Genomic DNA, 16,172 nt, shown 5'->3' on the forward strand with positions numbered 1-16,172 from the left:
ACAATACGAAGGCTTGATCAAGTGCAAAGTCATGCCTCCCACGGACTTGTACCATCCCGATTTACCTCACCATTGCCAAGGAAAACTTACCTTGTCCCGTACTTGTGCCGAAACGTACAACCGAGACCAGCCTTGTCATCACACTTAGGAAGAATGAGCTTTGTTGGGAACGTGGGTCAACGCGGAATTGTTTAAAGCTCTGGATATGAGATACCAACTGTTAGAAGTGTACAAAATATACCACTTTTCCAAAACAGAACAGTACCATAAGGGTGAAGAAACTCAGAAAGGCATTTTCGCAGACTATATTAATAACTTTTTGAACCTGAAAGAAGAAGCCAGCGGCTATCCTTTTTGGTGCCACACTCTCGAAGACGAAATGAAATTCAGAGAGAAATACTGAGAGCAGGAAGGCATCTCGTTAGACCACGTGGAGAAAAACGAAGGAAGGCGATCGTTTGCCAAATTGATGTTAACTTGCTTGTGGGGCGAAATGGCACAAAGTTTACATAAAACGGATTATTTGACAGAACCTTCCCGGTACTTCCAGATAATTAACTACAAAGCCAATTACATGAAACTCATGGATGTCGTTCGTGAGGATTTGATCTTAGTCAATTACGAAGAAGAACTGGACTTTGTACAAGCTAATACATTTGGAAATGTCATCATTACGGCTTACATGACAGCCCAAGCTCGCTTAAAATTGTGCGAAGCTTTAGAACTGTTAGGTGATTGCGTCCTGCACTTTGACACGGCCAGCTGCATTTATCGCCCGGGTCAACGTCACCCTGACATCGAAAAAGTCCGTTTAGGAGCCTGGACACTTTACTTTACCGTATGGACATGTCGGTATAAAAAAAATGGCTCCAAGAGGATAGCCACCATGAAGAAGGATGACTTCGCCACTGCAAGAATCGATTGAGAGACCCAATGAGAACTCCAAGTTCAAGCCATACCATTTTCCTGTCTTCTTGCCTGACTATTGTGATTGTGCCCGTCAACGATGCAGCTATTCAGGAACATACTCGATGGTCTCCTCACTGGCTTGACCTTTATATGGCCTTTCCGCCCATCATAATGCAGTACATTTATGACGGTACCTTAGAGAAGGTTGTATATAATTGTACAGGAAGAAAAAAAGGAAGACTTCCTAAACTAGACATAAAAAGGAAAGATGTACAAGCTCGAGACTTCATTATGACTAGTATAAAAAGGGAAAACGTCCAAGACCGATAGTCAATTGTAATCATTTTAAACATACATCATTTAAGTTTGGGGACTCTCAAGTGGATTGCAATCAGTGCGATGAGTGCGATGCCGTACGATATGACCTCAGCGATGCAGTAAAGCATCAGGGAACTTTGTCGTTTGGGAAACCAGCCTGGCTAGGAGTCACAGGTTGGACAACACCTAGACAAGTAAACCCCATTTAAAAAAATAATATTCAGGGATTCAAGATCCGCAAGGAAGTTTGGCTGGGACTTGCCAGATCAAAATTTAAAGGGTGACTGCAAATCTTTTGTGTCGAGAAATTCATAAGAGGAAAATAAAAGAAGCCAAGAAACGTGTCAGATTTTTCTGGATTAAGTGTTCGTTCATCGTATTATTCCACTTTAGACCTTTTACATCAAAATATTTTATTGAGATTTTTTACCGTTACCCTGAATGGCAGTGGTCAGAAAATACTCACTATATTCATTAATTTAGCTTTAGGAGAAGATATTAAATAACATAATACTGTCTGACATAATTGATAATTTATAAGAGAATATTCGTGGTTTGCCTGTGGAGTTGAGAGAACGCATTTACCGAGAGCTGGTCAAAATACAAGTGTAACGCAAAGAACAATTGCATCCGTTACATCACCGGTGATAAAACCACTGGTACCTGAATGGCATTAAATGACTGATTCATTTGAAAAAGTTTCCAATGGTCGGATATTGTTCACCTGGACGAGGACCAGATGACTTTGGTGTCTACTCATCCTACTTATTACATATTAGCCATACTACAACGAGTTTCAAAGGATGATAGACGATTACCAAAACCTTTTACGTTATCGAATTTTGTCTTTAGAGGACAATTCTATGCGATGTGTAGTGTGTGAACTAGTGACTAAATCATTGATATTCGTCACTGGATCATCTCTGAGCATACGAACATCTCTGTGCAGAAATTACACTTATTACTTCAGGCAAAAGAGGATATACAACGGGCTACCATGCCACAACCTTTATCAGAAGTGTTACAGCATATTCTTGCGGAAGGAAATCACTGAAACTATTCAGACAGTGGAGGATTACCAACACTTATTACAAGAACTATGTGGTCATCGTGCAGTGTGTGTCTTTATGACTTCCTTTTTGGGATTTTGTTTACCAGCCGATTCCTTGTGGACTCTTTACGAACAGTACTTGCCTCCAAATAAAGCATATAAGTGGTTCCTTTAAATGAGCACGATAAACTCATTTTGTTCAAAGCCTTGCGTTTTCATCTGGATGCTTCTCGACATCTACGGGAAAAAAAGATTCGTCATCTTTTAGGCACCGACGATGTGTAAGATGATGCATGTGTAGCATGTGACTTGCACCCTCAATGGACATATGTACGTGATTTGAAACAATTGGGGCTTTGAGGCTTGGACCACAGAAGTGGCCCATTATGCGCATGAGTTGTGATCCTTAATTCAAACGTCCTATGACAAAAAGTAACTTTTAAACCTGCGTTGGAGTCAGTGCTAGAAGAATCCGTCATCGAGGACAACCACTCACTTCAGGACAGGACTGTCATGGACATTCCCGAAAGCCCATTCAGGGAGGACGCCTGTGTGACATTACCCTATGTAGAGACTGTAAGAACATTACACACTGTTAAAAGGACATATTGGTTACCAATAACGTGTTGTACAGTGGCTGGTTTATATTCCACTTAGATAGTGCCAGTTGGGAAGCGTTGTATCTGCGCCATCCCTTTAACATGTTAAATGCAAGACCTAGTGGTTCAGGAAAACCGAATTTATCAAGCGTTTGATCGAACATAAACATCATTTGATCGATCGTCAACCTCAACGAATCATGTGGTGTTACAAAGAGTGACAATCGACATACAGCCTCTTGCAAGAAATTCAAGGCGATTCCTTGTGGAAGGCATTCCAAGCGAAGACAACGGAATTGTGTTTGACCCCAGTCAAACCTATCTGGTCATTTCCGATAACATGTTAGGAGAAGACAAAGAAGAAATTAAACTGTGGTTTACGCGCAAAGTGCATCATCTAAATGCCAGTGTTATTTACATTACTCAAAATTTGTTTCAACAAAGTAACGCCCATCGCACCATCAGTCTGAATGCTCATTAGTGGGCTTGTTTAAAAGCCCAAGAAATAAATTACAAGTGCAAGTCTTAGCCAAACAGTTAGGAACGCCGTGGCTAACACTTGTGTACGACGATGCTACTCAAACCCCACACGCTTATCTACTCGTCTATTTAAAAACCACAAACTCTGATTAGTTGCGATTTCGTATCCATCTGTTTCACCACTGGTGTAAAAACGGAGGGTCTGTCCTGTACACGACCCCTTCGTCGATTTAAACAAAGACAAATCTCTGGGTCTGTCTCACAAAACGTCAAAGTAACGTCCGTTCAGTCTCAACTTCCTGTCAAATTGATTTGTACCATGTATGGCATCCGTCACAAAAAGAAATTGACAAAATCGTTCTCGTGTCTCAGAAGCTAGTCTCAAAGAAAGTCTTACGATGGTTTACGGTGACAGCATGTCAATTACTGCAAGGCATCATTCACATTCCTCATCAAACCTAATGCTTTTTGTGAGAGAAACAAAGTAGCCTTAACGAAACTGGCTGATACTCGCATCAAAACTCAAACTAAAAAGCAAATCTTTTTGAAACCTGGAGATAGTGGTTCTCTAGGATCCTAATGCTCCAATAGTTCTCCCCAATAAAAGCGTCACTCCCAGAAAATCCAAATAAGCCTCATGGAAGAAAGAGAGCAGTGGTGAAAAGACCAGGTCACAACCCCAGAAAAGAAAGCCCACAGAAAAATGTCCCCCAAAAAAGAAAAGCCCCCTGAAAACAGCTTATACACGCAAGAGAGACAATTTGGCCAGGATGCAACCTTACATTCACAAACCATGACCTGCAGTGACGGTGCCCATGTCTACAGTAGCCTCAGGTTCTTCCACTTCTTCGTTGTTGGCGATGCATGCCAAACCCAATTTGACACCAGTTCTTCCTCATGTGATGAAACAATGGAAACCCGCATCTCCAAAATCTTCTCCTACAGCGGAAACACCCTCCTCCTCTTTCGCTGCAGTAGCAGCTGCTCACAAGGTGCCTGCTCCCAAAATGAGATCGGACATGTTACGAAGTTTATTGGATTTGTCCAAGCAAGAAATGTCCCGATTTAGTCCGTTGCTAACCACTTCACGATGCATGATTCCTGTCATCAAGTTGATAAAAGGTAAAGACAACCAGTGGCGATCCGTTCCATTATTTAAAAGACCAGAGGCAAAGAATGAGCATCAGTGTTTTTGTGCTCCTGAACACCCAAAGATGTCACCTCCCAGACGTAATCCCTCTTCTAAACACAAAATAAAGAAAGGAAAGGACTGCCTCCTCGTTTAGTCAAACATGGGGACATTTCCGTCTTGTTCAAAGCTTCTACACCCATACAGCTAAACATCGTCACGTTCTTCACCAAATAGTTCAAAAGAAAATACCTATTCCTCAGAAGAAGATGTTGGAACAACGCGAAGAATTTTACCTCTGTTGTTAGGACCCTTGCTGGAAGGAATATTGGGAACAATGCTGGGAGGACTCGTGTGAGCAATAAAAGGGACCATTATAGTCCAAAGATCTCAGACGCGACCATTGCAATTGAATGGAGGGACGAAAACTGGCTTTAGTGTCTTACAAGCGATGAATGGATTACCATCTTTGGCAAGAACAACGGACCCCACATTTGCCTCCCAATCCGAATTTGACCGAAATGTTCCAGTTATCACACTATTTGCATTCGTTGATGGATTGCAACAATTTGTTTAAAACAGACAAATCGCAAAAGAACGGTCAACTCTTGCAATGACTACCCCTGTTTCACTAGACAGCTTTAGACGAAACAGCTTTGCCCACCATGAATGATTTTAAGGTTTTGATGAAAGGTCCATCACTCACATCACCACCACAAACATCATTTAAGACAGACACAGCACCACGAATGCACGCGGAAGAAGACGTACAATAAGTCTTTCAAATATCGTCAGCAGCTCCCATTCCTAGCAAGATCGAAACGTCCTTGTTGACCTTTTTCCCCACACCCCGACGAGAAGAACTGAAAGCTTGGGTTAAAAAGAGGATGTCCACTCCTTCTTCGACCGTAGCGATAAACAAAGAAGGGAAAACAGAAGTGAAAAAAGAAAAGAAGACCTAAGCCAGTACGTTACCACGTCCACCACTATCTTTGACTTCTACTCCTGTGGCACATCAGACACATAAATCCATTTCCAAACCACCATCTCGCCCCGTACAAAAGTAGCATCAACGAAGAGTGGGTGACTTATCAAAAAATATTGAAAGTGTTAGCCATCATTTACTACGATCAAATCCCATCCTGCTGGTTACGGAGGAGTTCAGAAATTGTATCGTGCTGGCAAAACCCATCTCAAAAGCTGCCTCGCTTGGAGCTCAGGATTAAGAGGTTAGTGTTAGGACTGGTCGGCCCGGTGTCAGGATAATATGAATGGGTGGGACATCATGCCACATATCTGCGGCATTATGCTCCAGTGCTAGACATCACTACAAACTGCCACACTGCAGATACCGTAGCGATATGACTGAAACATTGTTAAAGCTACGTTAAAAATCCTAATCACACATACACAACGTCTGAAAAGTCTCCGTTTACCTCATGCGCAACGATGGTTACAAGAACAAGCCACGTACACTTTACACAAACCCATTTGACGAAAATGTGCCAGAAGTCGCACCCGAGTGGAGGGCATCGATCATCAATGGCAAGCCGATTTTGCCGATGTCTCTCATAAGGCCACCTACATTCGTGGCTATAAATATTTCCTGCGTCATCGACGTCTTTTCCAAATTTGCCTGGGTCGTGCCATTGACTTCCAATGGGTTAATGCGAGCCCTCCAACTGGTGTTGAAACATAGCGTTTGTCACCCTCTTTGATGGCAAACTGACAAAGGCGGCGAATTTCTGAAATATGGTTTTGAACACGAATTAAATAATCGTGGTATTCAATGTTTTACCAACAAGAATACAGAAACCAAAGCCAGCATCGTGGAACGTTTTCAACGTACCTTGGAAGAACGCATGTGGAAATATTTTACGCATCAACACACTATCAAGTACATCGACATCTTACCACACATTCTTCAATCGTACAACCAATCTTATCATCGAAATAATTCAAGCGACTGTTTGATACGTCCTCGATAGTGGACAACTCCAAGAAAAGTGGAGTGTTGGTAGTAGGAGATTGGGTGTGCATTGACAAAACCAAACGCACTTTCGACAAAGGTTACTTACACAACTGGACAACCGAATTGTTTCATGTCACTGGACGAGTGCGTGGCCGTCATCCTACCGTCTATAAATTTGAAGACATGTACGGGGAAGTGTTAAAAGGAACGCTTTACTCATAAAAGAAGACGAGTTGTACGACAGCGAAAGCTATCTCGAACGCAGAACCCGTAAATGGGAAAACGTCGATCAAAGAAGTCAAAGTATGTTGGAAAGGATATCCTCCCATTTTTTATTCTTGGATCGACAATTCACAAGTCATCGACTATAAAAGGAAGTGACCATCATGCCCTTCCACACAACCTAAGCCACCGCTGCCACTGCAGTGACCACTCCTTCACCCAGTTCTTCTCTGCAAGATCTACAAAAGCATCCCTTGTGGGTGTAGTATGGAGAAAGTGTGCCGAAAACGCAAATCGTCTTTTTCGGCCAAATGTTTGTGGTGTATTTTGCAATCGGGGTTGCCATTGACAATTTGAGTTTGCAACAAGGAGACAAATAAGTGTGGACTATTTTACTGAGCAGCTGCATCGGTTACCTTCTACCCTATCCTTCCCTGAAATACTCCTCGAACGGACACAACGGAGTCTTGTTTCAACATCAATCAACACCCCAATAACAACAACATTTTGGGCGGAGATACTACTCTGACTTCGACTGACCCATCGGGCAGCAGAACTTTGGAATTGTGAATAACAACAACCACTTTTACTTAATCTTACCCAGTGACATTTCCATGGAGGTACTATCCAACAACACTTTATACTGTTACACGGCCAAATTACCTCAGGCCACCTAATTAGATCACGAAACCCATTGGGAAATGGTTTTGGTGGAAATCATTCACCCTACACAATTACTAAATGTCCTTCCAAATCAAAACATTTTTGAGGTCAAAGTTCATGACACACAAGTGCAAGACTACTTGTTTGCTCATTCAGAATATACTAATTTTAAGCATAACCGAAAAACATAAATGTACACCTGTATGTTCATAATTCCCCCAGGCTATTATTTTAGTGGTCAACATTTGGTGGACATGATTGCTGATAAGTTCAAGGCAGTGTTTGGTAAAGCCCTTGAGAAAAAGTAAAGTGTTAAGATAGAGTACCATAAAGTGGGCCTGCTGAAAGTGGTGTTCGTTGCATTTTGTACTGAATTGTTTGAGATTGTGGGTGGGGACGTTCAGTTGAGGATGAAAATGATCAGGAAAAATGAATTTCCAGCCATTTCCGACAACGAATGATTCCGATGTGGTGGAGTATAACGTGGTGGGACGCGACAGCAAGGATAAAGCAGATAGAGACGACAAAGAAAACACCCCTTCAGAAGTTGTCATACTCATAAAGCTAGAAAGAGTACGAAAAGAATGACCGTCGGTGACTTAGGCGTTTTTGATTATTCAAAACATAGAGACAAAAAATGATGCACCGAGAGTCTTGTGCCTGTTTCAAATCGGAACTGGATCTATTTGCCATGCCACCCACCAAGATGACCATGTAATAAAATTAATGGGTCAAATTTCATCCTATCTCCTCTTTGATAGATTCAGCACCCATCGAGTTTGAAATCAAAGGACAACCAGTATATTACATCGATCCAAAGAGCATTTACATGTACCTCAAAGTCAAAATTCTAGATAGGAATGGAAATACTATGGATGTCGATGAGAAAGTAGCTCCCATCAACAATTTCATGCATTCCTTGTTTAGCGGAGTGGACTTAAACTTGAATAACAAACTAGTCAGTAGCAGCATGGATACTTACCCTTACCAGATTTACCTGGAAAATCTCTTGAAGTATGGAACATATGCTAACGACACTCATCTGGATGCCTGCGTGCTATGGAAACCAGATGAAGCGGACAAGGTCGCCATACTATCAGATGACAATGATGGATTTGAACAGCGAAGAAACAAAATCAAAAATAGACAGATTTTAGACCTAATGGATCGTTTGCATTTGGATATGTGGTTGCAAGAGAAGTATTTGATGAACAGCGAGTCTGTCCGCTTGAAACTGAATCTCAGCAGTATCGATTTCCATTTGTTGGCTGATGCTGTCGATTACAAACCATTATCCAAGAAGTCAGACTCTATGTGGGACGCATGGAAGTGTTACCTAAAGTGGGAAATAACATCAGTCACACTTTGAGCAGAACAACCGATAAGTATCCGATACAATGCGTGGAAGCGAAAACCGTCACCAGTCCCAGGGGTCAGCGATCCATGATCAAAGATCATCAATTGCAGTGACAGCTACCCAAACGTTTAATCTTTGGTATCGTCGAGAATTCAGCCTTCAACGGAGCCCACAATCAAATTGCTTTCAGCACTTAGCCGTGTCAAAAATCGAAGTAATTTGCAATGGTAAGACCTTGTGTACAAGACCCTTCGAACCTTACTTTGCCAGGAAGAATTACTTGAGGTTGTACTTGTCCCTGTACGAAGCCACAGGACAGCTGGGGACCAAGAGTAGTCACGGCATTGCGTACGAGGAATATGATGGAGGCTACTCTTTGTGGACTTTTGATTTCACTTCAGACCAAGGGAGCGACGAGGGACATTTCCACCCTATAAAATCTGGCCAGATTCCATTTGAACTTCAGTTTGCTACACCTCTACATGAGATGGTGAAACGTCATCCTGTATGCCGAATTCGATAATACGATATATATCAACAATTTGAATGAAGTCATTCTAGACTATTACAAGTTATGGAATAGAAGTTTTCCTTGGAAGCAGAACCCCAAGACAAAGATGAAGGTTATATAGTGGTGAAGTCCAGATGGCCAGAGCAACAAAACATTTAGTCTCTAGTTTTGCCAAACACCTGGCAGAAAACAAAATACGAAATGTATCAAGAAAGATTGCTATGGATGTCAATACTATCATCCCAGTCAACTTCTACACGATAAATGTCTGCTGTTGAGTCAAGAAGAAAACTTGGATGAGTATCTGGACAAAGCTTATGGTTTCATCTCGGAAGAAGCCGTGTTGCATCAGTGGTATAAAGACTTGCGTGAACATTCCTCTCCTCCAGTGATGTCGATCACTTCGAAGCTCTCTTAGATTAGAGTGCAGAGACGAAATGAAGAAACGGTTACTTGTCAGACACTTTCAAAGAGAAATGCAGGATTGGACTGATGACTTGTCATTACCTGTGACCAGAAAACAACAAGACAAAAACAACAAAAACAATATAAAAGATGGATGCTGGGAACTTTATTACCTTTTGAACTACAGTTCGTACATTCCTTAATGGAATCCATCGTGTGTAGTAAAGACGAACTGCCTCATCGCAAACCTCAAGACCCATAAGCTTATGTCATCAACACGGACGACAGTCATCTCCCAGGAAACCACTGGGTAGCCGTCTACTTTCCTAAAGAAGGTTATGTGGAGTATTTTGATTCTTATAGATTGCAACCTTTGGAAGATGACATCATCGACCTTATGAGAAGAAATGCCCAGAAAACACCAGTCAATACTGTGAAAGTACAAGGCACATATTCCGTGGACAATATTGTGTGTATTTTCTTCATCAACGCCGTCTTGGATACTTTTTAGAACATTTATTGACTTATTTTGATATTCACTCTTCGAGAAGCGATGACAAAGTAGATCGATGGTTTTGTGAACATTATGGTTCTATTTTGTCTTTAGTTAGGAAACGTACTATAAATCAATGGCCCAATGTCTTGCAACAGTGGAAGTCTAACTTCAGTTCACAACGTTGTCAACCATGTCGAAAATAGAGTGTTACTTGAAAAACCTTTGTTAGTTTATTTGATTGTTAATTTAGAAATTTGCTGACTGTTGCTTGTTAGTTATTTGAATACAAATGTTGTGTTTTGAGAAAATGCGCCAGTCGTTTGTTTGCCATTTTTTTGATGAACCATGCTCTTTGACTTCTCTCTATCCCTCTCCCTCATATCAAAGTATCCTAGCATTCCGACATTACACTGTGTAGGTATGTATTTTATCGCGTCCGCGCTTGAATAATACAAACCGAGGTAGTCCCCAGTCTGACCATCCATTGTTGACTCATCCTCCTATGAAGATGTGCTGAATTTACATCGTGTCAGGCAAAGCCTGATACCGAAGCCTGCAGAGATATAGAATGTCAGAATGTTGAAAATGACCGAAAACCTGATAGAAGAGCTCTTCAGAGAGAAAATCAAGAAAGAGAAAGAAGAATGGATGTAGAAGTACAGACTTCAGAAACAGCAGAGAGAGCAGCCGCAGCAGGAACCATGCAGAGGTTTTGCTGACTGCTATGAGGACACCAAAGAGTTCTCCTTCTCTTTCCGAACAAGTGGACCCTATCCTTCGCGAAAGCCTACCACTAGACGGGGACGCAATCTTAGAAAATACAAGATTGCCATAGCTTCTCGTCCACAAACAACAGCCATTTTCAAGACTACCCAATAATCTAGAAAAGAGATACTAATTAAATTGCCAATGGTATGTTAGTAAGTTAGAAAAAATATAAGTGTGTCTATTGAACTTCTTTAGAAGTGTGTCTACAAGCACTTCGTTTGTTTGACTTTGCAGAAGTGCGTCTATAAGCAATTCTTTTTTTCCGTAGCTTGTCAAATAGTCAGTGAGTTCGTGATTTTAATTAGTGCTCGTAAGTAAAAGGTGAGTGAGTGTTTCTTTTAGGTATCAGGGGATGTTCTCCTTCACGTCCGTGCTTGACCATTATAAAGGAAACGTTTGTCAGTCTCGCTCCCATTGTTGATTCATCAACTGAGAAGAGGACAGAATAGAAAAAGAAGAGGAGAGAAAAAAGAAAACGAGGAGGAAATACAAAAACTATCCTGCTTCACGTAATGATGAGACCTGTCTGTGAGGTCAAACCAGAGGCAAGGACATCCCGCGGGGACAAACACCACAGCCACTACCAACACCACAGTCTTTATCAGCACCACAGCCGACAGCAGTAAAGGAGAGAGCAGAGGATATAAGGAGACCCCAACATCCAAGAGTGTGGAATAGGAGAAGACAGAGGTAGGTCTTCACTATCCCTGACCGTGAACACTGGGAGAGTAAAACAAATAAACCTCCCTCAGCGCTTCAAACCACAATGGTGAATTAGGAGAACGACTGGAGTAGACAAAATGTGTGTTGGGCACGGCCTTGGAGATGTAATCACTAACAAGTAGATCTGAAGCTCAAAAAACAGCCCTTCTCAGGGCTAACCAAATTTCTAGAACATTCACTATTCAAGTTAGTGTTAATTTGTGTGAATGTTGAGTAGTGTGATTAAAAACACTCACTCCTTTACTGATATAAGTGTGTGTGTGTTTGTATGAGCTCACGTACGATTGTGTGGAGAGTAGATTGTGTGTTTGTATAAGTGAGCATACGCTTGTGTGGATAGTAGATTGTTAAGGTTTGTAAGCGTTCGCGTACGTTTGTTTCAATAGTAGAGTGTGTGTTTTTTTCCCTTCCCTTATTTGAGGATGGTATATTTGTTTTTATTTTCTCCTTCCCGTGTGTGGATAGAATATTATGGTTTCGTATATAGTATAGTAAGGGCTTGTTTTTCTCCTTCTCATGTGTGGATAGTATATTTTTGTTTTTGTTTTTTCTCCTTCCCGTGTGTAGATAGTATATTTGCGGTTTGTGGATATTATATTAAGAGTTTGTTTTTTCTCCTTCTCGCGTGTATGAATAGTATATATAGGTTTTGTTTGTGCTCCTCACATACGTGTTGATAGTGTAATTGTAGTTAGTTTTTCTCCTTCCCGTGTGTGGATCGTATATTTTGGTGTTGTTGTTTCTCCTTCGCGTCCCTAGATAGTATATTTGTGGCTTGTGGATAGTATAGTACGGGTTTGTTTTGTTCTCCTTCTCGTGTGTATGGATAGTATATGTAGGTTTGATGTGTTGCTCCTCACATATGTGTTGATAGTATATTTGTAGTTAGTTTCTCTCCCTCCTGTGTGTGGATAGTATATTTTGGTTTTGTTATTTCTCCTTTCCGAGTCTAGATAGTATATTTGTGGTTTGTGGATATTATAGTAATGGTTTGTTGTTTTCTCCTTCTCGTGTGTATGCATAGTAGATAATATGAGAAGTGAGTGTAGGGGATGTTTCCCTTTCCATCCGCGCTTGACACTTATAAAGTCAAAGCGTTCGTCGTTTGCGCCATTCAACATTGAATACACGAAGATGGCAATATAGTTATTTAACAAGTTAAAGGACATTTTGTACTGGATGGTGGACGTCGTCTATGTGGTGGAAAGGCTACAACATGAATGGAGGTATCCATTTACCAAAGACGTTGTGAAAAATCAAGTGACCAGCCTAAAAGGAGCCAAGGATCTGGTCCAGGGCATGGTAAAATAGGAAGTCGAAACGTTACAACGCTTTATTCAACCAACATATGTGAGACTGGGCACATTGAAGGAGGCCCTTGATAATGTGATGAAAGTAAGGTGTTTTTTAGCAGAGATATTAGATTGGACAGAGTAGTCGTTTGTGAAGTGGGGACTAGAGAAGCTAAATAAAGCAGAAGAACCAATCAGCAAAGTGATGGAAGAAGTAAAGAATATAAAAGACAGGTGGTCTAAGGAAAGAAAGGACAACAACAACAACACAAAAAAAAAAAACAGAACGAAAATGAGGAGTTTGGCAGACTAAATAATAATTGGATGAATGTGCAAGATAAGTTTAGATTGATGGGCCATCCCGACTGGATGACAGAGAAAGAGAAAAAGAAGAAGAAAGGAATAATAAAGTGAGGAAATGGTGGAAAAACCGGAGAAAATAGAAGAGCTCAAAGGCCCTTTCCAGGACCAATCTTTTGCCTTGAAAAGATTTGCTTTCTTGCCTAATTTTTGTATAGTCTGTTGTATAGTTGTTTGTGGCTGCATATTGTATGTTGTCTGTGTTATCTCTGTTCAATTCCTATTGTCCATATACACACCCAATATTGGGGCCTCGAGTGGCCGAGTGGTCTAAAGCGTTCTCCGTTACCGATCACTGCCATCTCACCTCTGTCTGCGTGGGTTCGAGTCTCGGATTCGACCAATGTGGGTACGTGAGGAAGCTTGCCAGTAGCTTCTCGTGGGTCGGTGGTTCTCTCTGGGGTTTTCCCGGGTTCTTCCTCCACCATTAATACTGGCCGCCATGTATAGCCTATCTGGTGCTGAAAAATGGCGTTAAACCCTACAACAACAACAACAACAGCAAACCCAATATTGTTGTCCGTATACAGGCCCGATATTCCCATGTTAAAGTCGCATTGTCTCCAAAGTGCCGGTCATGTATGTTCCCATGTTAAATTTGCATTGTTCCTAATTGTGCCCACGACCTTTTTGACTGGGATTTCCATTGCAACTAAACAGCCTTCATTCACTACTCTAGACCATTGCGTTAAAGTGTAATATCATTGAGAGAATATCATACATGATTTTGGTCTTCCATATAAAAGCTGAAACATTTTAAGGGGTCAAGGGTCCCCCCCAACGGGGTCTCAAGCGCCAGAGCCCCCAATGTGGAAGTCCAGGGGGTCGAATGTCCCCGGCCAAAAATGCATTCTGCACTCATTAAAAACTGCTCCTGGTGCAACATATGATCATAAAATAAACCAAAATAATCATTCGAGAAACTAACAAACTTACACAAAATGCTCAAGACGTCAATAATTTCATAATATTTATAGTCACATGTATTTGTTCTCCAATGCAGTTGATGCTGAAGTTATTGTATGTGCATGTCAGTGTACACATCATAATTAAGTCACAATAATTTCTCAGTTTTTGCAGCAAAGATGTAATGATTTTCTCTTTTCATAACTACACTGTAAAAAGAAAAAACACCCAAGTACATCAACTAGATACAAATAATCCCATATATTCAGTTTTCTTTTTCTCCATTGGACATAGCATGTTGATATGCCAGTCAAGTTCTTTTTGTGGCTTTGGCATAGATTCATTCAGCCTTACCTTTTGTCACCACTGACCTTTTTGCTTTTTTTGGCTCAATTTGCAAGCGTTTCTTTTCCTTCTCAATGCTAGCCTTTTCCCTTGCAAGCTGGTACTTCTATTGGCGATATGCAGTGCGCATATTCTGACACACGGCTAAATCTGTTCTATCATCCAAGAAATATTTCTTTTTATAGTAATTAACTGCACTTTTTCTAGATGCCTTCTAAGCCCCAATATTTTCCTGTGCATCTTTTTTTTTGTAGGCGCTGTTCCAAACATGATTAACGTAATTTAGATATTTATTGCAGTGGTAACAAAATGCCAGCCCTCTAGCATTCAGTTGTCTTATAAACTGACCAGTTAAATATCCGTTAAGTTTTCGCTCTAGCCATTCCCATTTCCATATTTTTTTAAATCTGTAAACATTTCGTGAATGTTATCTCTCAACATCTCGGGACGCCATGTTTTGCAAGCATGCTTCTTCTTTTCATGGAGACTAGTTTCCGTTGCACAAAGATTCAGTGGATGAATTTAAACCTTTGACCAATCAGAATAATCTTTACGAGAGTCATGTGATAGTGTGATAACTAATATATGGAACGCACAATTTACAAGAGTCCTTGCAGAATGGGAACGGGCAGACTATTTTTAAAAAACTGGATCAGAGATAATAAAATACGGACTATATTAAGAAAATTCCGTTTCAAGTCAGGGAAAAAGTGGAATTCTGCTTTAAAATGTAGACAACTCATGTATAGTATATATATATATATATATATATATATATATATATATATATATATATATATATATATATATATATATATATATATATATATATATATATATATATATATATATATATATATATACTTATATATATTTATGCATACATACATATGTAAATACACACTCCCTCACATAATTTTTCCCCTTGATTAAATATTAAATTTAACCTAAAGAGGATCCCATATGATTGCACGTATATAAATGTTCCAGTTTCTTTAAAGGTTGTTCTATTTCACCATAAATCCAAAGCCCTTAATTCAAATTTTATTTGAAACTTACTCTCTGGTTTTATCTCCAATGTTACTTCATCAAATCCAATGATGTTGGTGACTTTAACTGTGTAGTTCCCAAAGTCTTCCTGGCTGCTAATGCTGATATAGAAATTTCCTCTGAAAACCTTAGCTGGAACGTAATGTTTGTAAACTGGAAGGTTGTCTGTTTTAATCTCCACAACACTGTCTGCTTTGTATACTTTACTTGAGTTTGAGTGTTGCAGGGTCGCATGACCAGCATCTGTGTTAGAATAATAATCTACGTGAATAGCAATGATTCTTCCAATACCACTTGGTACATTCTTGGGAATATTAAGTATCACTGGAGGAGCTGCAAGACGAAAGTCATATATTTTAGAAAAATAAATAATTTTCGGGAAAACAATTTAGTGTACAGAACATATTTATATATGACATGGAGAATACTGGAAATCTTCTAAATGATTTAATAAGCATGATATAACGTATAATGATGCATACCTCATACTCATGGTATTTGTATGAATGTGGTGCTAACATATATTTACATGTTTCCCACGCTTTTCTAAGTATAAATGTCCAGCTTTTTGCCAGGGTTTCGCCAGGATGAAATTAATTTTGTTAAGGTTAAAATA

General features: G+C 40.2%; 1 protein-coding gene across 1 annotated transcript in view; it reads right to left on the reverse strand.

Annotated features, from left to right (window-relative positions):
- Positions 1 to 16,172, reverse strand: part of LOC149782384 (cell adhesion molecule CEACAM5-like) — a 155,259-nt gene that overhangs the window by 37,563 nt on the left and 101,524 nt on the right. The window contains exon 11 of the mRNA XM_089935123.1: positions 15,566 to 15,889. Coding sequence (XP_089791249.1) covers positions 15,566 to 15,889 — 324 coding nt within the window. The remainder of the gene's footprint in view (positions 1 to 15,565; positions 15,890 to 16,172) is intronic.

This window comes from Sinohyriopsis cumingii, chromosome 15 (assembly GCF_028554795.1).
Source record: "Sinohyriopsis cumingii isolate HCF-2022 chromosome 15, ASM2855479v2, whole genome shotgun sequence".
Classification (NCBI taxonomy): domain Eukaryota; kingdom Metazoa; phylum Mollusca; class Bivalvia; order Unionida; family Unionidae; genus Sinohyriopsis; species Sinohyriopsis cumingii.